This window comes from Diadema antillarum, unplaced genomic scaffold (assembly GCF_040938485.1).
Source record: "Diadema antillarum isolate AM-2024a unplaced genomic scaffold, OU_Dant_1.0 scf00000160, whole genome shotgun sequence".
NCBI classification, from domain to species: Eukaryota; Metazoa; Echinodermata; class Echinoidea; order Diadematoida; family Diadematidae; genus Diadema; species Diadema antillarum.
Window position 1 is genome coordinate 1,819,305 of NW_027271049.1, and position 24,585 is coordinate 1,843,889.

At 37.7% G+C, this 24,585-nt stretch overlaps 1 protein-coding gene across 1 annotated transcript in view; it reads right to left on the bottom strand.

The window, feature by feature from the left end:
- Positions 1-17,509: 17,509 nt before the first annotated feature.
- Positions 17,510-24,585, bottom strand: part of LOC139722206 (neuronal membrane glycoprotein M6-a-like) — a 129,214-nt gene continuing 122,138 nt past the window's right edge. Inside the window, exon 7 of the mRNA XM_071633522.1 lies at positions 17,510-23,748. Within this exon, the coding sequence (XP_071489623.1) occupies positions 23,575-23,748 (174 nt within the window). The 3' untranslated portion in view covers positions 17,510-23,574. The remainder of the gene's footprint in view (positions 23,749-24,585) is intronic.

Sequence of the window (24,585 nt, forward strand, 5' to 3'; positions counted from 1 at the left end):
TTGTTTCTTGTCAGTCTCATCACTTTGTGGGACATCACTATGCAGATCTGACAAATTTTGTGTCGCAAAATTGGTAGTTACTAAAGTGGACACTTGTGGACATGCATGTAACGTTACAGATAAAAGAGGAGTTTTCAGCAGAGGGGATTATCAAGAAGTTTGAGAGAATAGGATGATCTCAGCTGGTAGAAAGTGACAGTTAATTGTATTTGCAATGATAAGTTACCATGAGAACCAGGTTCTTTCTTAATATGTGTATGTGTGATCATTCTGTTTATTGATACACTCTAGCATGCCTTACGGTTACCATATCTAAAAGAGTCGCAGCTTCAACCACAACTTTCTTCTTTATTCATGTATGAATTCTTTTTTTTTTTCCAGATAAAATACGGTGCACTCCCGTTATAAGGAACATGGTTATAACACACGTAATGGAATTTCGGATACCATGAAGTAAAATTGAGGTCCCAAAATTATCCTTTATATAATCTCTTTACACTTTGTTTGTTCAGCTAGAGTGAAATTTTGATGTAACAAAAGAAAACTGCCGGTCACGGGACTTCGTTATATTGGTTGCCTGTAGTACCAGACAGGCAATTGATGTTGTGGTAACTGCAATCGTTGTGACTTACTGGGGTTGCAGTTCTCTTCATTCAAAGTAGACCCCTGGCTTTGCTGAAGTGTCATATGCTGTTCACTCTTAAAAACATGACACCAAACACCAAACACTAAACACCAAACATTCATGTTCATCCCAGGCACAGTGGCTAGTGACAACGTTTGTCAAGTGTTAACATACACTTATGATTACACTCTTTCCAAACAAAAACATTTTATGTGTGGGCATATTATGAAATGATGTGACTATCTTGTACTTTGTAGCTACTCTCCACGTTAGAATCTCCATGTCTGAATCAAATCAGACAAGCTACACTCAGAGACTCCAACCCAAAGCACCTTCTGATCTGGAGATTCTCCCACTTGAAACCCCTAGCAAACGGGAGATTCAAAGTTGATGTGTGCGAAGTGCGAAATTCCCAGGGGTTCTAGATGCTCTCTAGTGCTATCTAAGGCTTATTTTTTCAACATATACGATAGCAATAAATAAGAAATCCTTTCTTACGGGAGACACAGAGCCAGGGCGGAAGAAATTAAATCATAAGCGGGAGAACGGGAGATTTTGTAAAAATGGGGTTTCAGCGGGAGATCTCCCGTCGAAAACGGGAGAGTTGGAGTCTCTGTACACTGCAGAAGCCTCGGTAAGATTGGAACAAGAAAATTCTTGAGTGTCATGGTTTGTGATAAGATATCCATTGCAACCACCAGCACCTGTCACTTTGATTTGTGTGTCGAAAAAGTTACAAAACTCACAGTTTTGTCAATAATTGAGCAAGTACAACCCCCCTTTCAAAATAATTGTTGCTGAGTTGTTGTAATTGTACAATTACAATGTATCTGATATAAAGGCATTGATTTTGAGTATGATTTCATTTAAGGTAAAAGTTATATAACCTAATCTCGACTATCAGTGGTGCAATCGCGACGAAATTTGGCATATGTGACACCCACGTTGTAATCTACAAGATTGTGTCTTAAGATTTTTTGAAACAATCAATTTCTAATTTTAATTAATTAATTTTGCAAATTAAGCCCAAGATCATATTTTAGCCTAATTAAAAGCATTCAGAGTCTACTTTTTAGTTTGTATATCTGTTTTAGCATATTCAACAATTATACATCATAAAAACTTCCAAAAGTCATTTCAATTCTTATGTATTTAATTGTTTTTGGAATTTCTTATGTATTTTTTGTTTTTCAACTTTTGTTTTTTCTTTGTTTGTTTTTTTGGAAATTGTCACTGACCACTTTTCTACCATAATTAGCATAATATTAATCAAATAAAGTGATCAATTGTAAAATAATCAGGTTTTTATGACTTTCATGACAGAGCATTGTTTTTTATAGGAAATGTACACAAAATCACAAAATTGTGCCCGTTTTGGGGCGACATGCCATTACAAAAATGGGCGTGGCTTCGAAAAAGTACGCACGGACGTTGCAAATTTGGCCTCAAAAGTTGCACGAGACTTGAACAAAGAAAGTCAAGAAGCCTCGCGATGAGGCCTTCTCGCATTACAGAATTATAGCGCGAAACATCGAGGGGGGTGGATTCTGCCCCCTCCCGGCCCTTTTAGGGTTAAGGACGACTGGTGTGTGTCAATGGCACACTGGTAAGTTAATCACCAAATCTACTTACCTCATAAGATGGTGGCCAATATAACTGTCTCAAATGAAGATTTGAAATGTAAATATAACATCTCTTTCTTATTTCATGTCCATTTTGAATGACACTGCTCCTGTTTCATGTATTTGATTTTACATGTTTTTATGAAGGCAACATAAATGGGGGAAGAGTCTTACATTCATGTGTAATGGCAAATTTGCTTTTAAAGAATTGTTTTAGTATAAGTCCCAAACAATCTAACATATTGTACCAATCTTGTCAACATACATGTACCTCTATAATGGCAGGGCAAAACTGAAAGTTTCAAGTTTGTATAGGCCTTCTTACTGACAAATTATGTGTAGCACATATGCTATTCTGAAGACAGCTGACTAAAAAAATGAGATTGACCTTTTAGTTTGCATTTCTGTGCCATCCATGAACAGAGAATTGTAATGGAAGCATATTTCTCTCATGTTGGGGGGCAGACTGCATTACCCCCAAATTGATTTGTTGAGGCCCAGAAATCATGCATTATTCATCGACATCTGATGGCACGTTTGAGTGCACGCATCCTTGTTTGCAGGAAACGGAATGCATTTATCCCCCCACACTTTACATTTATGTCATGTGTACACATATGTCTACGTCGGTGCATTAATGTGTCGGCTCGGTATGTTAGATGAAACCGAAGTGGTTAAACACTATGACATAGTTGAAATCTTGTTGAATGATAAGATGTTAGAGGCAGAAGCTCTCTCGCTCACTCTCTCTTTTTCTAAGTTGTAGTTTTAACCAGTTTTAGTCTGAATTGCATTGAATTTGAGAATGGTTGTCAACCAAATATCAGCTCAAGCTACCCACCTACCAAGCAATGCAAAAAGAAGGTTTCCATCATATTCTCCTCTTAAATTTATAAACATTCTTCTTCAGTTCGTAATTTTGCATGTTTATGCCGATTAGAGACACACAAATTTACGTTTATCTAGCTACCATTATATGATTTTTTTTACCTTGAGTGTTGTTTTGTCTCCTTAGCAAAATAATTTAACCTGTGGTTTGTCAGTTAATGTTGAAAGATGTCCCAAAATGTGTTTTAGGTCCCCCCCCCCCCCCTTTGGTACCACAGTTTCTTATGACTTTATAAAAACCAAATGAAATCGTAGCCTGTTGTTATCCTTGTGCACCACAAAGGATATTGAAATTAAACACTACAATGTATATAGATGCTAACCAAGGATAAAGATCATGCAAAATAATGATGGGTATACATACACTGTACTATTCACCCCCTCCCCCCACCACCACCTGCCTCACTGCAGCTGTTCAGTACATACAATGTACTAGTTGAAGACAATTCATACTCTGTATATTCACACACTTTTTTGTTAACTGGTGTATCATCACAGAACATGAGAAAAAGTCATTGATTTCATAATAGTGATGATGTTGATGGTGCTAATGATAATGATAATAATAATAATAATAATAATAATGATAATAATAATAATAATAATAATAATGATAATAATAATAATAATAATAATAATAATAATAATAATAATAATAATAATTATTATTATTATTATTATTATTATTATTATTATTATTATTATTATTATTGTTATTATGAATGAGACCTATATTGCACCAAATCCACTCTGTAAAATGCATACTTTATACCCATGTTCTTTCAAATACTGTGTGTGTGTATGTGAGTGCATGTGTGTTTTTGTGTATGTGTGAAGAATGTAGTAAAATAAGCCAGTGTTAAAGGGACTGTACAGTACTGGTTGAGGTAGGGATTCATGTTTTGGACATTCCTAAGTGAGATAATGAAAAGCCTCTTATGAAATATGAAAGAGCATGTAATTTTAAGAAGGATTCAACATTTATTTGATGAAAATTGGTTTTCAAATGGCTGAGATATCCCAAAAAGTGCTAATGATAAAAGGCGACATGCCCCAACTTTATTAGTATCTCTTTGTTTCACCTTGTTTTTGGATATCTGAGCCCTTTCAAAACCGATTTTCATCGAATAAACTTTTGATACCCCTTAGAACTGCATGCTCTTTGACATCTCATAGAGTGGTTTCTGAATATCTCACAAAATGTTAAAAGCTAAATCTTCACCTCGACCAGAACTGTACACACCCTTTAATCTATTAAGGTCATTTAGCTTTATGTACCTTGCACTTACAATATTTGCATTCTGTTTGTTTGCCTACAAATGTAAAAATATTGCTTCCTTGCATACCCTTAATTGTACCAGTACTTATTTCTACGAATGCATACTTGTGATTATCAAAATACAGATGGATGCAGGATGGAATAATAATTGTAAAATGATCTTATGCAAAATGTAGTTTATTTGCAAAGAGTGTGCCTAAAATTGAGCTGTCACAAATTGTATTTTTGATCTGTATGGCAAGGTAAAAGAGGACGGCCTAGAAATAACTTTGCTGTGAAACTTGCAGAATGTTTGGATACTGTGATCAGGGAGGTATGGTATAGTATGATGGATGCACAACAAATTAGTTAATGCTATATTATAACAAGAGAAGATTTAAGATTTATTTCGAATATGTTTTTTTTTTTTAGACTGGAAGATCACTTTTGTTTACTGAGACGATAAAACATACTCATGTATATTTTACTTCGAATCATAATGTTGCAATCTCCATGATAATTGAGTGAAGCTAAAGCTGACTGTTTCACGGAGGTAAGGTTAATGAGTGCCTCTGAAATACATTGGCTTTTTGAAATTTCGGCTTTTGGCCTCATTTTTTTATTGATTTTGCCAAGTTATTTGCAGTCATTTTCAGATTTTTACGTAAGTTAGCCGTATTTCCAATGGTGGTTTGATCCATTTGGGATGGTTTTTAGTCGGCTGTTTTTCATTTTACCCTTTTTAACGCAATGATTCTATGATTAATTACAGTCCCATTAATTTAAAATTCTATGGCTTGACAGTATTAGCAACGTAAATATTGTTCTCTCATTGCAGCGAGGCAGGATGATCCTTAAAAGTAGTATGGCGTAATTGTTTCCTTAATGCAAGGTGCTTGATGTGTGAAATCTAAAAATTGGATATATTTTTTGAATATGAGCAGTTACTCATTAATTGTTCAGAAACTACCGAAAGAAGATACACAAGTTGTTTGTGTGGCAAAGTACTGATTGCCCTTTTCCTTTGGGACCATTCGTTTTTGCTACATGTATTCAAACAAAATGAGTGCATCTTCAGGATTGACCTGACAGCATGCCCAATGCAGTTGTTTGGCATTTAGGGTCTGTGATGTTTAAAGAGAACAAAACTAAGTAATTAACGTGATATACACGTAAATATATTATTGTACATTATGTATTATGCACAGAAAGTGTGAAGATGTGAATTTGGAAATGAGACAGCGAATATTTTATCCCCAATGTAACTTGTGCCTCAGAAGAAATGAAAAGTTTGCGGAAAAAAAATGCACAAAACCATATTTAAGAGACATGTCCTTTTGTGTGTGTCTGTGTTTGTGTGTCTGTGTCTGTGTGTGATTCTAGATTTTCAGAGTTCATGTGAGAGTGTATTGGATATGCAGGTGCACGTTATGTGTGTATTTTAGGTTCCATGACATTTGCTCCTGCGACAATTGCTCCCATGAAATATCTGCACGCTAAGCCAAACATAAATTCTACCAACAAACATTACCCTACCCCTATTCCTCACATCAAACTAAACCTAAAACCCTACCACAACCCTAATCCTAATCCTCAGTCCGAGAGAAAATAAGACCTGAGCAATTGTCGCAGGAGAATGATATGTCGTGTCACTGTAATTAAAATAAAAAGTTAGCGATCTCAAGGTAAAGCACCAACATACAGCTGTATGCCAAGTAAGACATGTTACAGAGCTAGTCTAACAAACATCAACTAAAGCAGCAAAGCTTATTGTGTACACCAGGCGAAAAGGAGAAGAACAAAAAAGAAGGGTTCTAAATGCTAATTTATTTCAGACGATTAATGATTTGTTATTCTAACGTTATGTTATAAAAAGCCGATACCAGAAAATCTCACATATAGGGACGTGTACATGTCGCACAAATGAAGAAAAGAAGAAGAAAAAGAAGACAAGATATTTCATGAAATATACATATAGAGTGGGGAGCGTGGATAGGGCCTATAATGTGTAACGAGATAACAGATACAATGCAACTGTCTTTGCATATAATTTTTTTTTTCCAGCTGCTTGCATATTTTTCTTCAATTGTTGGCATAATCACCATCTATAGATGTTATAAAAGTTGATAGGACTGGAGCATGATACATTATGACGGCAATAACATCTAGATGACGATTATGCCAACAATTGAAAAAAACAAATGCAAAGACAGTTGGAAGCTTGCAATATCATCGTTTACTACTACTTGTTCCTTTAAGGTTTAGGTTAACCCCAAAGGAAGGGGCGATATACACGGCGCTACACGCCACCCGCTGGTTTCCTCCGCGCGGTTGAGTTTACCCACGCAAATAGTTCGGCTCATGACAAGTACTCTCGTCACTCAGCTTAAAGGAACAATGTAATGCAAAATAAATGCATGTCGACTTCTGTTGATTCATGATGCCGTCAACATCACTTATGTGGCAAAGCAAATATCTAAATACGTTGCAAATGTTTTATAATAATTTTTATAATTTGGATACGCCTACAAAAACCCTCCAAAATACGATTCGGCCTGTGACATGATCTGTCAATCACCGATTAAGTTCTTACATGATTAACAAAAGACATTGGAATGCATCTTAAAAAATTTCTTAAGTATTTTATTGTTTTTTGAATTTCTTAAGTATTTTATTGTTTTTTGAATTTCTTATGTATTTCTTTGTTTTTTTACTTTATGTTTTTCATTGTTTTTTCGATGAAACTTGTCCGTGACATTGTTCCGAACAAGAAAATATGTTATTAATTAATTTTAATCAATAAAACCCCCAAATAATCATGCTTTTATGAAATTTGCCTGTAAGCACAGTTTGCATTGAAATTGTACATGAATTCACGTTTTTGAGCAATTTTTGGTCTGACATTCACGTACATATTTATGCATAACTTCGGAACCGCGTGCCCGGGCATCGCAAATTTGGTGTCAAAAGATGCGGGAGACTCGAAAGAAAAAAGTCAGGAAACGTCGCAGCGATAGCTTTTCGCGTTAGGGATACATCGCGCGGAACGTTGAGTGCCCCCCCCCCCCCCGCCTAGTTAGGGTTAAAGGGGGGAAACGCCAGGTCATCATAAAGCTGATTTTTAAGGAAAGAAGTGGAGTCAAGGAAACAGAACAGCCAAAAGGTCGTTAACTCTGGGGCAAAATCTAGGGAAGTTGTCAATCGGCATCCCATCCTTCTCGCATTAGTGTGGAACACAAATTGACTTACGATTTAATAGAGAACAAAAGCAAGCAAAATAGTGGCTCTACTAATATCCAGATTTGACAAACACAAGGAAGTTATGAGATTTTTCACTTCCATGATTCGATAATAGCAATCACACTAATTGGGTACCCTCAGGGGCACAATCCCTGAGGATGGGCCGGGAGTGAAATTTGGGCCCAATTTTCGCATTTCATGTTCTTTTTGGAAAGGCATAGTCAGATTTTCACCAAACCTGGGGATGTTTCATAAAGCTGTTCTTAAAGTTACGAACAACTTAAGAGCGACTGGTGATCAGTTGTGATGTGCTATCATCAGAATTTCAAAAATTCAGCAAAGAACTGATCACCAGTCGCTCGTAAGTCGTTCGTAGCTTTAAGAACAGCTTTTTGAAACACCCCCAGGTATTATCGTTAGAGTGTAGTCATATTTGTACAAATGAACACCATTTCCACACTTGGGGGCCCTCGGGGGACCAATGCCCATAGAGTGGTGGAGTTGGGTGTACGGGGCGGAGGTAAAAAAATCACCCAAATGAAGGAATCTATAGATTCACAGATAACAGAAGCAGATGTGATAAGCTAAGTAAGTGCTTCATGAGTAAGTAGATTGGTGACTACATTTTCAAGTTAGTTCATGGCAGATCTGGGGATGGGCCCGGGGGGCGGGGGGTGGGGGGAGGAGGAAGGGAACAAATTGGGCCTAATTTTCACTTTTCCATCTTTCTTTTTTTTCTTTTGGAAAAAACGCACCGTCAAATTTGTCACCAAACTAGGCAGGCATTATCACTGGGGTGACAGGATTTCCTATTACATATTTTGACAAATGGGCACCATGCCCCATTCCCCTAGGGGACCCCTTGGAGATAAGCTGGAGGCCTCAACACTAAAAAAAAAAAAAAAAAAATAGATAAAAAATCATAAGATCTGAATAAACGATTAGAAAATAGATCTGAACAAACTTAGGTTATTTTGTGTATAGATCCTGGGGTAGCCCTGTCTAGAAATGAATTGGGGACCAGTTTTTACATCTGATCTTCTTCTTGAATGCGTGGTCAAATATTTTTATAGGCCTACTTGAAATATATTTCTGCCATTGGTAATAAGATATCATGTTGACACATGTCCTCTGGTTACCCCCGTTTTCTGTGTTCTTAGGTAATAATCTGTGAGAGTGCGTGGAAGGTAAAAGCGTTATTTGGGTTATGCGATATTCGGGTGAGTGCGAGCCCCCCCCCCCCCCCCCTCTCTCTCTCTCTCTCTCTCTCTCCCTCTCTCTCTCTGTCTCTTTGTCTCTCTCTTTGCGTAGGATATATCTGTAGCTGTTTCGTTTCGATTTCAATTTTATAGTGATATTTCGGGGCCCCGTTTCATAAAACTTGTTATTGATAGCAAATTACGATGGTTGTTAAAAGCTACTGAAATCCCTGTATTTCATTGGCTGAGAGCAAATTTTTCAACTGATTGACGAATTGCCCGACATCGACGTAAATAAGCACTGAATTGATCAGTGTTTTAGTAGTAGCCATGATAAAAATTCATGGGCGTATATACTCGAGCAGGATTCGAACCTACGACCTCCTGTTCGTCGATGTCGGGCAATTTGTCAATCAGTTGCAATGAAAACATATTGACGGAAGAATTTCATGACTTTGAGAGCAAATTTGTCATAGAAATGTGGCAATTGTTACTGATAACAAGTTTTATGAAACGGGACCCGGGTCAACAGGAGACGTGAGCCGATAACGTCATCATTGCATCCCATATAAGATTTGTGTAAATATGAGAAACGTGCAAAAATCCATACCTGTGTTTTCTTCGACAAACTTGAAAGGAACTATCACTGTTTTCTATTCCTCAGGTTACTCTACTTAACAAAGTGAACTTGTACATGAAACCTGATTTTCGCGTCAGTAAATGTTCCGCAGTAACGCGAGAAGAAAGGGGATGTGTATTTATAGGCACTGCGACATACGATCCCACCACGAATGGTACCTAGAGACCGGGGAATTAACTACATGTCAATGACCGATGAATATTGATAGATTTCCCTCTTAGACCACTTTATGTCATGGATCCAGAGTCGTTGTATTACATCGTGGAATGAAAATAGTTCCGTCATTTCTGCCAACAAATTACCATGTGCGTGGTACACACACCTCGAAAATTTCACGATCATGTTGCCATTAATCATGCGATACTCGAAGATGCTATTACATTAGGCGACTGTTAAACAGGATGCTGACTAGAGATGAAATTCAAGAGGCGAAAGATCCAGTGTCACTAAATGATGCTACATTTATAGACAAACGAACAGATACTTAACCCCACAGTGGGTTCAATGCACGGTGATGTACGATCACTTTTATTGTGTAAGAAACAGTGATGATATTAACACCTATGTTGGCTGTTTGAGCCTATATCAAAAGTTTATATGTAAAATCAAAAGATGATGCGGATGAGTAAGATGTTAATGATTTAAATGTGCATGATTGTAATCACAATATCTGCACTTATCCTCGCTTTGATTCAGTGTAAATGCAATGATTTTTTTATTACTGTAAACATGTATATATATATATATATATATATATATATATATATATATATATATATATATACAGTGCGTATCAAAATAAACGCAACAAGATTTGATTTCAAATTTGTGAAGATTGTGTTAACTTTACATCAAAGTGAGTAGCAACATCTTAAAACCACGTATCTCCTCTTTCCAATGATATCTTATTTATTCTTACACGGTCATGGATGGCTGAGTAATCATTCTTATTTGGGCAATGGGTCAAATTGGACTTAGGACCAAGTTTAGGCACAGCAAAAATCAATGCACCTTATTAGAAATTAACTAAACAAACGGAATAATGAAATTAATTTTAATGAAATTAATGATCACAATAAATGAAATTAATGATCGCAACTTACCATTGTCTTCTTACGGATACTAGTACAGGTTGTTTCTCTTTTAAACATTACATCCCATGCCCCTCAACATGGCCACCATTTCTTTCCACACTGAGATTAGCTCTTAGCCATCTCACGCACAGCCCTGAGAATCATTGGGGCTTGGTGGCGTAGAGCTTCAAACTCATCAGTGATTCTTTGTCTTAGAGTTGCAATGTCAGGTGGAGGGGTAATGAACACTTTGCTCTTGAGATAACCCAAAGAAAAAAGTCACAAGTCAGATCTGGAGATCATGGTGGCCACTCCACATCATGATACAAGGCAATCACCCGATTTCCGAATACCTCAGCCAATCTGTTTCTTACTGCAACTAGTCGATCGGCCGGTGCGCCATCCTGTGCCCACCATAGGCATCTGAACACACTCCTTTGTTGCACAGGAAAATTTTCCATTAATTCAGGAATCATATTTCATTTAAAATTTGTAAGTATCCATTTCCGTTCATGTTGTTTTCAAAGAAAAAGGCCCTAGGAGCAAACCGTTTCCAAAAAGTCCAGAACAGACATTCAGCTTTTCTCTACGAAAATCGACGTCATAGTTGAATGCAGAAACTGAAACTTGGTCCCAAGTCCAATTTGACCCATTGTCCAAAAAGAATGATTACTCAGCCATCCATGACCGTGTAAGAATAAATAAGATATCACTGGAAAGAAGAGATATGTGGCTTTAAGATGATGCTACTCACTTTGGTGTAAAGTTGACACAATCTTCACAAATTCGAAATTAAATCTTGTTGCGTTTTTTTTTATACGCACTGTATATATATATATATATATATATATATATATATATATATATATATATATATATATATATATATATAAACATGTAATATACGCGCACACACTCACTCTCACTATATGTTATACATGTATATGATTGTCATAATGATAATACAGCACTATGTGTACAGGGGAGGGGTGTAAATGACGCCTGTATTGAAGCGTCGCAAACAGGCCCTCCTTAAGAAATAATACGCATCCCCTTCCCTCACGTTTTTGCTTTAGTCTTTTCAGCGGGCAGTGTACGAAAATATGACTGAATCCAAAGACCTTTTCACTGAAAAGATTGAATCCATCAATCAATGAATTTGTCTCATGCCAAAACACCGTCTTTCGAGCATTCTGTTTTTTAGAGTCTGAAAAGGTTTATTTATCAACAGCGAGGTTTTCATGCTGTCTGCAATAATCTGTATTGTTGTTAATATTGCGAGACATTTAAAAAGCTCTGTTGACAGTGGAAAAGAAATTGCGTCTATCGAATTTTCAAGGTAAACTCCGAAAGCGGATGATGGCTATGTTTTGTTAAGATCTTGTCGTAATGCCTCATTTAACCAATCCATTTGATCAGCATTATTTTTATGCTTATCCAACACGCCTACTTTCAAAGGGAAGCTTTTCAAATCTTAACTGTCATTACGATTTGTGTTGGTACGCAACAAGTATATTGGTATGATGTATGAATGAATATATACACAAGGAATAAATTAAGTAAATTGATAAATATTGTTAACACATGGAGACATTAAAGATCGAAATTCGATTTCATTATATACAGTATAGACTACCACTATAACAAAGTCCTACACTCTAAGCATTGTCACAATAGAGACACCTTTTTTGTGTGTGTGCTCGTGAGTCAGCACCTTTTGCAAATGGTGTCCATTAGAACCTTTTTCCAATGAAATGGTGCTTATGAGTACCATTTTGAAAGGTGCCAATAGGCACCTAATGTATAAGTTGACTGAAAATTTGCTCACGTCCTCCTTATAGGGATCGGCAGTTTTCGTTCGTTATATCGAAATTTCGTTATAACCGAATACGGTATGTGAAAAAAAACACGCAAACCATACGTATGTTGTATGTTGTTTATGAAATTCTCATTGTAGGCTGGAATACAATATTAAATGGAATGCTATCTCGTTAATTTTGTTTAAATCTAATATCTAAGAGAGAGCATAAAGCTGTTTGAGTACGTTCATGCTTAGTTTGAAAACACGTATATGAGAAGTGATGGTTTAGGATTCGGCTACACTTCGTTATTCCAATATTCCAAAGGTTCGCGATTCCAAGGACTCATTTTCCGAAGGTTCGTTCTTTTAAAAGTTCGTTTGTTCCGAAAGTGAGATAACTTTCGTTGTTCCAAAGGTTCGTTTATCCGAAATTGAAATAACGTTCGTTATCCTGAACGTTTAAGTTAATCCGGAAAATGGAATAAGGTAGGTTATTGCGAAGGTTCGTTTACCCGAAGATAAAAATCATAAGGTTTGTATTTCCGAATTTTTGTTAGTGTACTCGCCCCTTTTTCACTTTTGGAAAAGCTAACCTTATTTAATGTTCCGATTAACGAACATTCGGAATAACGAAGATTTCTGTAACTTTTGAATTAACGAACTTTCATGATAGCGAACCTTGGAAATACCTATCCTTTGGAATAACGCCACAAATGTTCTTAAAACGAACCCTATTTCCATTTCGGATTAACGAATATCTAGGTGTACGTGTACGGAATTCGTTTGTTTCGTAATTATAATGAACCTTCGGAATAACGAACCTTTCTCATTTCGGATTAACATAATAACGCAGGTTCTCCGACGAAACGGCGTGCGACACAAGGAGCGAGCGCAGAACGATTTCTAAAACACACTGATATGTGAAGCTTTCGCCCATGCAGAGACACTCAGTTAATGTTTGTTCTGATATGTAGTTTCGTAAGCGATCCGCATTTCGCTACAACGGAGCATATCTCTTTTGTTTTTCTTTGTAAGTGGCGCTCGGAAATGACTTCGTTATAACGAAAATTTCGCAATAGCCGTGTTCGTTATAAGCGAGTTTTATTCTATAAATATAGCCATTAAATGATGACTGTTTGGGAGCTTGAAAATTTTGCTTCGTTATAACGGAGTTAAAATTCCGTTATAACGAAATTTCGTGAAAACCGTCTTCGTTGAAACGGGAGTGCGCCGCAAATTGGTTTTTTTTTCTATTTCCGAAAAAGGTCCTGAACTAGCAACTTTCCAAAGAGGAAAGCTGCGCAATAATGTGGATGTCTATATCCACGGGTAAATTGTATTGCATTGTACATCGGTCATCAGGGGACCAACTTCAGTAATGTTGCTAGCCGTTGTCTGGTCAGTTTCGATGAATATTACAAACTTGAGTGATAGAGGGTTGTTCCTATACCATCTCTCGCCAAGTGCACAATGCGGGGTGATCTGGTGATGCCTTCAACATCGTGCATGCTACTCCAGGAAATGTGTCACACATTTAAAGTTCGAGAGTGCACTCAAAGAAAAAAAACCCCACTATGTTACATTGAAAAACACTTTCTTTTAAACAACGTCGCTCGAAAACATTCTACTCCCCCTTCCCTTGAGGACCGATCTGTTTTCAAGACCAATAGGAGCATTTGCCTTTGTCTTCGCCTCGTCTCTTCTCGACCTACCCAGACAAAGGTCAACCTATATACCCTTTTCTTTGGAACCCGTCTTCAGTCACACACACACACACACACACACACACACTCACACACTCGCATACGCACACACTCACGCGAGCACACACACACACACACGCACGTACATATCCCAACAATAGGTACTTGTGGGAGTACCCCGTTATTTTTTCCCATAGACAAATACTCCCACAATGTCATTTTTACCCCACAGTGCCTGACAAAATACAGTGAAACATAAAATGAACCCACACAATGTACCTCTTGCTCGTCCACGCACACACACTGCACACGCACACTTTATATTGACAAAACTAAATCGACAGCAACAGTTCAAATCTTCTTTGAAACAGTGTACAGTGATCGAGCAATTCATAAAGTCCACGTTTTGCTTGCCCCTTCCCCTTTTGCCTCCTCCCATATAGTGAAGAGTGGATTTCACTTTAAAGGGATTGTACAGTTTAGTTGAGATGAATACTTAACACTTTTATGAGGACCTCTTTCTTTTTCTTTTTCTTTTTGGCTATCTCAGCCATTTCAAACCCGATGTTCATTTAATAAACTTTTAATTCCTCTTTGAATTGTATGCTCTTTAAATTTTTATAAGTGGTTTCTAATCATCTCGAAAAAAGTTAAAATCTGAATCCCCATCTCAACCAAAACTGTACCATCCCTTTAATCTGTTCCAGTGGACTTTCGCTGATCTTGCGAGAACAGAACGATTGCATATAAATCCATTGAGTGCTCTCCTAGCAGTATATTTTATGTGAAGTATTGCAAACCTAAAGTGCATTTTGCCCTCGCTCGCACTTTATCTAGATTTGTACCTTTACCGTCCACATAGATGAGGTAATAGCTGTACAGAAGATTTCTGCGCGTGTTCAAAATTGCCAGGGAAGAGGGATGAGAAGGAGGCTGATTTTGATCAAAATCTTTGAAGTCAGTTTCCAGTTCCTTCGTAGACACCGTGTTAGACGACAATACCTACCATGTATAAAATGAAACTGGTGTAAAATCTCTTTCAGTGAGTGATTCACTGAATAACTAAACCCTCATCATTCACACAAGACTTCACTGCTTAATGATTACAAGCTACAAAATAATTTGATACGAATGATATATGTTTGTTTTTGTTTTTGTTTTTTTGTTTTTGTTTTTTTTTTGGGGGGGGGAAGGCTACATCAAGTAAAGATTGCATATATTCACGTGTATATACATGTATATAATTATATCTATATATGTACATATATATATATATGTACATATATATATTTGCATATACTCTGCGATTATGTACTGTGCGATTATATCTGATATCTCCCTTTCCTTCAAAAACACATGAAACATATATACGGATTCAAACATTTTCTGCTTATCAATACGATTTCATTGAAATTTGACGTTAGGTCCTCGTAATTAAAATCAACGGTACAATCAACATGCATAAAGTGGTGATACTATTTAACGTCAACTCGTTATTCATTTTATAATCATCTGCATACAACATTGATGTTTTAAATGGACATTTTAATTCTATATCCTGGAAACGATCTGTTGTATAGGCCTATACATTTTGTATGCCATAATAGACTATAGGTCTGACACGAAAAAAAAAGAACAAATCATTGATGGATAAAAAAAAAGATGTCGAAGGACTAGTGCTGCAGTGACATCACGGTTACGTAACCCATGACGTAGTTGAGTAGATCTCAAAAAGACGACGTATTTACCGTAATTTGGTATACACTTCACTAAACAGCTTCGTCTTCAACATCACTTTCATCAATACGTCATCACCACTCTTACTCCACAACGCTTGCTACGGAGTTGCAGTGCACCTTTAACGTTTAAGGATTCGGGTTTCAGGAAGAGTAGTCCATAGATCATGTTACAAGCACCTGCTGACAAGAGTTAGGTTTGTGGGGACGCGCAGGAAGGATGAACAGGAGTCTCACCAGGAGGCTAAATAGATGTCACATCTAGTGCCATCGACAGGGCAAGACAATGACTATCTTAAAGCCAAACTCCGCAAAGCGTCGGTGTGTTGGTCGGGCCAGAATGTTTCAAGATAATGACACAGATTGTGTTGATATCGCTGTCCTCAATGCCTATACGCGTAGCGTGTGTCTTGTGTAATATTTTGGATCACGTGAAAGCCAGAGGGCTTTTTTCGAGAAAAGTGTCTTTTCTCATACAATCGTTTTTGTTTTTGTTTGTTTTTAGGATAAAAGTATCACTACAAGCATTACATTTCTTTTCACGGTAATCATTGGCAGAGAATGAAATCAGATCATAAACTACTGTATATTCGTTCATCATTGCTTAGTATAAAATCCGCGAGGAGCAATATTGTACATAGTAATGACGTCATGCAGGATGTTTTGTTTCGAAAGTATTTTTGCTCGTTGGCGAAGTGACGAGTGCATTGTCATCTTAAAATCTTGACTCGACTTGATCCACTAATGTACAAGTAGAGATGATATATATAATATATATTTATATACATTGTATGTATATCATAAATATATCGAGTTCGATTATCTCTACTTCTGGTTTATTAGTGTCCACTTTCGACTTGAGAGGAGTACATAAACAGCGTCAAAATAGTTTAATGAAAAATATTCAGTCATGTCCTAAGATTATACCTTTGTAGCTGTTATGTCATTTTTTTCATCTATGTTTCTTATAATTTTATGTATGTATAGTGCCTCTGAGAATAATAGTTTTTAACCTCAGAGCTATCCTACTGAACAAGAAACAAAAACAATCACAAAACGAAACAATGAACATATGAAACAGATTAATAAATCACACATGCCTTGTAATGACTAAATATATCAAACAATATCGATCATTATCGTCAAAAGTCAGCTACTATTTCATTCTTTTCGTCACTGATACAAAATGACGCTCATACACTTCTTAAAAATTCCATCCAACACGATTTATTTACAGCCGAAAATTGTACACAGTTCACATGATACAAATATGCCACAATGTCGATTTGTAACATTTGAAAGAAACAACGCTGCATTATATTGAGTGACAATAACACATCAAATAAGAAATCAAAAGATTCATCCAATTCAATGAATAAATCATTGTGATTATATATGAAAATTCGTCGGATAGTTTAAGCTTCACCTTGAACATTGATCTTAAGAGAGACAGAAACGCTGTGGTATTCGATAGACACTAAAACATAATTTAAGAATAGTCCAACCGTGTTGTCACGAAAACGGATCCTATTTATTGTTCAAAATATAAAGATGGCAAATTACTTCACCATATAGATCTCGACTAACCTACTAATGCGGAAAATGTTGTGTTTTATCTGTATTTTCAGGACGCGCCTAGTATCTTCGTGATCGAAAGGAGAAGAACATTCCATTATTATTTTAATATCATTATTCCGGGTAAAGATTGTGTGACTTTCCTGCAGTCATCGACATCAATACACGATGTCTCTCTACGCTCGTACACACTTTTACATGAACAATAAGTTCAACTTTGCACCTTTAAAGGTGCAAACCGATGTAACACTGGGCTACAGGGAGCATCTTTACGCGTAGCAATTTTGCACCTTTCAGACGAGAAAGGTGCAAAGTTGCACCCGTAAAGGTGCCCCTAGTGTGACACTGGTAAATGTGCCAAGCTAAACCTATTTTTCTTGGAGTGTATTGCAAGGGAATCATGGCGCATCACCCAATGACTATCACTTTTTCTAGGGGAGTGGAAGGGAGTGATGATGAATACTACAAATAGTTTTGATTTGGAGGACGCTGATATATTTGTTCGGTTACTATTATAGCTTCTCTGATTTCATTAGCCCTCATGGTTAACTAAAAACAAAAACAAAAAGCAGGACTGGCACCGTTATTGTAGGGTGGGGGTGATTTTCAGCTTAACACACGATTGTATGCAATCCTTTTTGGATACTTATCCTTTGCAAGCAACGAAGACATAATCTATCTGTTCTCCACCAATACATTTAAACTCAAACGTCAAATTGGGAAAAAAGAATCTAATATAATTTTTTTAAATATACGACATTATCCCCATTTTCATTAAGTCTAGACAACCGAGGGAATCTGTCATGAATATCACACGTGAGCTTAGTCTCTAAGTATTAAGCAGAGTTGTAATTTCGCTTTGTCTATTGACAAAATTGACAGTAAACATTTCGCAGTGTGCATAATTGCATAGAATGAAAATATAAATTTCAGTAAAAACGCATCAGTCTAAAAAGTAAGAAAGATACGGTGTCACTATAAAAGAATTTTCTGTACAAGCGGTGATAAAGCTACGAGCTTTGACAGCCTTAAATTCTCCCGTCAATGGTAATATCAAACGATGTCTTTGATCGGAACAAACAAGCGTTATGGAAATAATTTGTGTGAATATGTTGATTTTAAGTTCGGTTTAGCGCACTTGTTAAAATTTGATTTGGCAACAACGCTATACTATATGTTTACATTGTAGTTTTTCATTGAGGGTAAAATGACGTCTTGGTGAACTCATTGTTACGATTGCATGTCAGTTCTTTCAACTATGCAACCGATGACTTTGTTACTCTATCCTATTTTTATCAACTCACAAGTCTTGCGCAGTTGAGATACAATGTAGTTACTTTGTTTTGTGCGTGAGTTTGTATGATTTTCAAGCTTCATTATAAGAACGCTTAGCTTAATGGCCAATTGAAATTGTAACAAATCGATAGAAAATCAAATCACAAGTCTGGTAAACCTCACATGGACTCACTCATACTAACTCTTCACGAATATGAACGTGGTCAACAATAAAACACCATTACAGACAAGCGTTTACGTAACGGAAAAAAGACATCAACTGTATTTTGATAAAGCACCTGGATTTGGAGAAAATGCACACCTTTTATGTACAAAGAGCGCATAACAATATCATACACTGATTCACTTTGTAGAAATGAAAGAAAAAAGTCGTAGTGTGAATGTGCTTTGAGGCAACCAAAAGCGCTTTTACATCTTACTTATAATCACATGGAGCTTAAAGGAAGAAATATAATTCATAATCACAGCTCACTGCAGCCTCGGTTAACATTGTGTCAGTGTGACGTAATGTTAATCAAGATACCACGCATGATGAGCCCACATAATATAGGTAGATATTCAAATCTTTAGTTGCCAGCGATGCAACAGAACATAATCAAAATGTATGTTACCATTGACGAATTACACGCCACTTCGAATGTCATCACTATTCACATAAGTACACGTGGAAAAAAGAGATCACATTTCACAACTCTCAAATATAATACGTGTTTGTTTCGTTTTGTTTTGTAAAATTCAGCACACACGGTAATACAGACAGAACGGTGCATAGTATGATAAGCAAGACAAAAGCACGCACGTTTTCAAAATGTAGATGTAAACTGACTGCAAAGAGCTAAACATACGATGGTTGGTCACCAACTCATCTGAAGTCCCAAGACATCAACTTTCTCACAGGCAGCACAATTTAGTTGCCATATGGAACAAAACGCAGTTTCCGCGATGTTTAAACAGTGTATGTGTGTGTATGGTAACATAATATGGGATTGTTCAGTGTCACCGACTTATTAGCGAGCTGTAGATTTGCAACGCGAAAGCCATTAGACAAGGAAATGGTGTTCAGCATAGTACCCAAGACCGCCGTGTTCATCGTCTAAACCTGGGAGGAGGCGTTGTCTCAGCGTTCGCGTCGCCGATGTAAAGCTCGCTATTACTACCGCTAAGAGCGCAAGTATCGATATCCCATGTGTGTTATGAAAGTACATTTACTATCCATGCATCGTAGGAGGGTGTGAAGACGTGTGATTGTATCTGTGGTCGCAATGTGCGTGTGTGTGACTGGGTAAACGATCAACGTATAAGAGTGGTGAATACAAGTACATGTATTTTGAAATTGACAAACTTTTCACTGTAAGGTACCGCTGTGTTTTCTCTGTGTTCCGTTTCAGTGGCTTCACACTGTCCCAAAATTGACACAAGATGGCAATATGAGAATGGAATTTTCAATTTCGTGCGAATTTGGCCCCGAACTTGGTCGAAAGCTAATCCAACAGCCGAAGCAAGTACGATGCCTTCAGAAGGTCACACGATGGCATCCGAACCACACACGAAGGCACCCGAACCACACACGAAGGCTACACGAAACAAGCTTCCCGGAAGGACACACGAAGGAAACACGCCGGCTACTACTACACGAAGATTTTGTCACCTCTCACGAAATTGTTGCTGGAGCCTGAGAAACTCCATCGGCGGTCATACGATGGCTTAAGATGCCCTCAAGAATGACCCGCTGTCCGGGCCCGGTGTTCATACGATCACAGTCGAATTCGAACGTTTCCTTCATCGTGATATCAATATGTCAATCTTTGCTCGCTTTCGGGACAGCGTGACGCCGGCATTAGGCAGTATAGCTCTATCTGTAGCAACTGCTTGCTGCAGTAGTTGTAACATTTGCATGTAAAGTATACTCTTAGCTTCCTTTTATAGTTATAACATATACGTATCACACTCTGAGCTTCTTTCCAAATAAAAATAAAAATCACAATGTGGCATGAATGTTCTCACCTATGGCCAGCATATCGACATGAGACAGTATACACACGTGTATTTACAATGCTGATAATTTTCCTTAATTATGCTGATACTTTAAGTTTGCACATAGAAAAAAAAATGCATCGAAAGAATTTTACAAGCTTACTTTGTATGTTCAACGTTTCTGAGTCGATTACGTCACAAAATGGACCACCTCAGGTAACCGGGCGCGAAGTAAAAGTGCGCGCGCAAGTTAATGGCTACTCACATTTTAATGCACAGATTAACATTCAGGCATTACCCCTTGGCAAACAATTTGTTCCATACCTATTGGTGGTTACTTATTCGCTTTGCCATTGTAAACGTACCCTGCCATAATATCAATAATAAGGTCTTCTTTATCCAGGGTATAGCCTCTTCAGTGTTGCCACTGAAGGACAGCCGTTATTATTACCCAGGGACCCATTTATACACCTGAGTCGAGAGGGACATTGTGGGTAAAAACATCTTGACCAAGGACGTAAGCACTGGGCGGGAATCGAACTCGGGTCCTCCCATACGGAGTCGGGGGTCTTATCCACTACTAGTATTATGCCACAGCGCCCCAAGCGCCATAGACGTCATTAGGCTTGTGTTACATTTTTAATACCATGTTCCCCTTGTACTACACAAAGAATCCACACCCTTTGCTTGGAAATCATCCCTGATCTCGAAAAATGTCCATAACACCCTGAAATAGCAGAGTGTAAGTTATACTCTTTTAATGTGGTGGATTATGAACTGGGCGTCTAGATCTTTGTGGTTTCGAAAGTAAACTATCTAGCGGCGCATCCGTTTATCCTAAACCGGAACGCTGCCTAGCTCACAGTGCCAAAATTTCCTCTTAAGTACAATATCGTGTCACATCAAGAATCACAATGAAATCATTTTTGATTTTTACATTCGTGACTGAGCTTTTGTTTTCCATCATCTTTGACATTCAAAGAACTACAATGGTCATGTATGTTCACTAAATACTCGGCAGGACAACCGATGATTGTTCAGCCTAAATATACCGCTAACGGACTGCTGCCGATATGACTGTGTATTTTGTGGGTCAGACGACGCCATTGGTATGCGCGCGCACTCCGCTCCCGCTTCTTCACCAGTTTGCACTCCGTAGCGTAATACACTCTTCTAGCTACAATAAATAACACCATTTCTATATGATAGTATTACAAGTTTATTTACATACACTTTGACATCGCTAGTCTAAATTCTCTACAGATATTCATATTCAAGCTGTGCATTATGTATCCAAAGTCATCAAAGAGTTCAACAAACTATTTACTATCTTAAAGAGTGTACAACTACACAACTGCTTACATTGTAATTACCCTGACTGACGGAAAATGTCAAACATGAAAAGTTTGTACAGCCAGCTACTGATCTTCACAATTCCACCACACGAAGAAGTCACTAACTTCATTTAGTTCTCTGCTAACGACCAAGATATACAGTTCAGGTACTTGTCATTCGACAGAGGTCCCCGGCGCAATTTGTATAAGAATTCCTGCGGATTGCACTTTGCGATCGTAACACCAAGCAAGGCCTGACAGCACATTTCAAACACCAATAATGTCAAGTATTTGACAAGATGATCACTCCATTAGCCATATTTTTCATTCATAACGTACATCTAAGTGAACTTTTTCTTTTGTTCAATTCCTCGACGACAGAGTTCCAATGCACTTTTTACTTTTCAATCTCGCACTCTGCATCAAATCAAAGAAGTTCTTGCGATATTGATGGCACACTTCTGTATGGTAAAAATATTTCAGAGTTGTTTTCTTTTTTTATCATTCTGCCATTCGTGTTGAATAGGGGTGGGGAAAGGTGATCGTAAAAAATATCTAGACATCCCGCTATGAGGTATTTTGTGTTTGTGCTATATGTTTTTCTGTCCTTTCAAATCAAGCCTTTACTTGTTTTAAATTCCAAAAAAAAAAACCAGCTATTTTGGTTCATGATTGGTAAAAATTACCTCAATTTTGCACATACAGTCACAGAGGATTAAAATAGCTTTAAAAATCCAATACGTACTTTCATTCAAGGCGTATAGGTATGCTTGTTTTTGATATTACATTTCATGACCACTCTGATTAATATCAATATGTAGTACAGTCCCGTTCGTAGGAAAGAGTGCGGTACATACATTCACCGCTATCGTGGCTATATGAGTCTTATAAATGGCGGAAAGGCACCTTATGTTTTTGATGAGCACCAAAAATTTTAACGGTGTGTACAGTAACCCCTGCTTAGCTAAAATTGTTATCATGACAGTGAATAATGAATGTTCTCTTTTTCATCTGCTCTTTAGTTCCATCTATAGCATTTTTTTTTCTTTTATACCCAGGCATTTCGAACTATGAATTTTGCGAGAATGTAAATATTTCATTTTCCCATATCGTTTCAGCCTTAATATCCTGCAGTTTGCCAAACGGAGGCCACAGCGATGTACTTTTATCTCCTGAATATCCTTCCATTTTCGTGTTTGTCTTCTCATATTACCGTATGAATTTTGGCGAAACAGACCAACAGTCTGCTATCTGTCCAAACTGCATCCCACTCTGTTTTAGAACATAAACGTGTCAACAAAGCGGTGTTCATGCTGTGAAAAGACCAAAAGAACCCTGTGTGTTTCAATGCCAAGCATTTCTTCAGCACTCACCCCGTTGCTTGACCAACTGACCAAGTCGACTGACCTCGTGGCCGGCAACAGAATTCCTCAAAAAACAGAAGGCCGGGTCTGTCTTCAGATTTCAAAAACTTAACAATATGACGTCACACTCGATCTTTTCTCCTTCAAAAAAGACAAAATGAAGACCTCGATTCGGCAAGGCGCCTTGGTACCAGCGGAAAATAGTCAAAAAGGAAAAAATGAGGAAGAAGATTTTATGTCTCCCTCTCAGAAATGCGTGTTCTCGTCTTGCACGTTCAGCGGCTCCTGCAGCGGTATCCCGGCGTCGCTGTAGCGGTGTCCGATGTAGTCGTTGCCGCCATATTTAGTCTTGCTCGGCAAGTCCTTGTGGAATATCCGGATGTAGGTGTGGTTGGCAGCCAGCGCCATCAGGAAGTGGATCTGTTCAGGGAGAACACAGAACATACACATAGTTTTAGCACGAAATCAACAGACAACGCCCTATATAGCCTAGCTTGGCAGCCTCGACTTACCACTCTGGGACAAGGTAATCTGTAAATGGATATAAATTTAGTTCTATTTACAGGCTCAATATTTTGCCTGCTGGCACACCTTGGAAATGAGAGTCAATTTACTTAACAATCACAAAGTGATTACATTGATGCTAAATCCTGGTCAAAACCATCTGGACTGCAGAATCCATGTGAACCAAGTTTAGGGCCTACGGGATAATAATGATAATAATAATAATAACGGTCTTTTTTTTAAAAATCCAGGATAGCCTCTTCAGTGTTGTCACTGATCTACCACAGGGCCCTGCCATTATAATTACCCAAGCGCTGTCATGTACCCATTTGTATACCTGGGTCGTCAGGGACATTGTGGGTAAAAACATCTTGTTCAAGGACGTAAGCACTGAGGTGGATTCGAACTGTCCCGAAGTTGACACAAGATGGCCAAACGAATGTGAAATTTTGGACGAAGTTGGCCTTGAACTTGTTCAAAAGCCGATGAAGAGCCGAAGCAAATACGATGCCTACAGAAGGTTACACGATGACACCCGAATAATACCCGAAGGCTACACGAAGATGTGAATTTTTATCATGAAATGAACCCTTGCAAGATCGTAGGGCTACTTTTTGGCTTGCCAGAGATTTTGCCGCCTCTCACGAAGTGGCCATCGGCGGTCTCACAATGGTTTAAGAAGCCCTCACGAAAGACGGGAAGTTAATACGATCAGAGGCGAATTTGAACATTTCCTTTATCGAGTGTCCATCT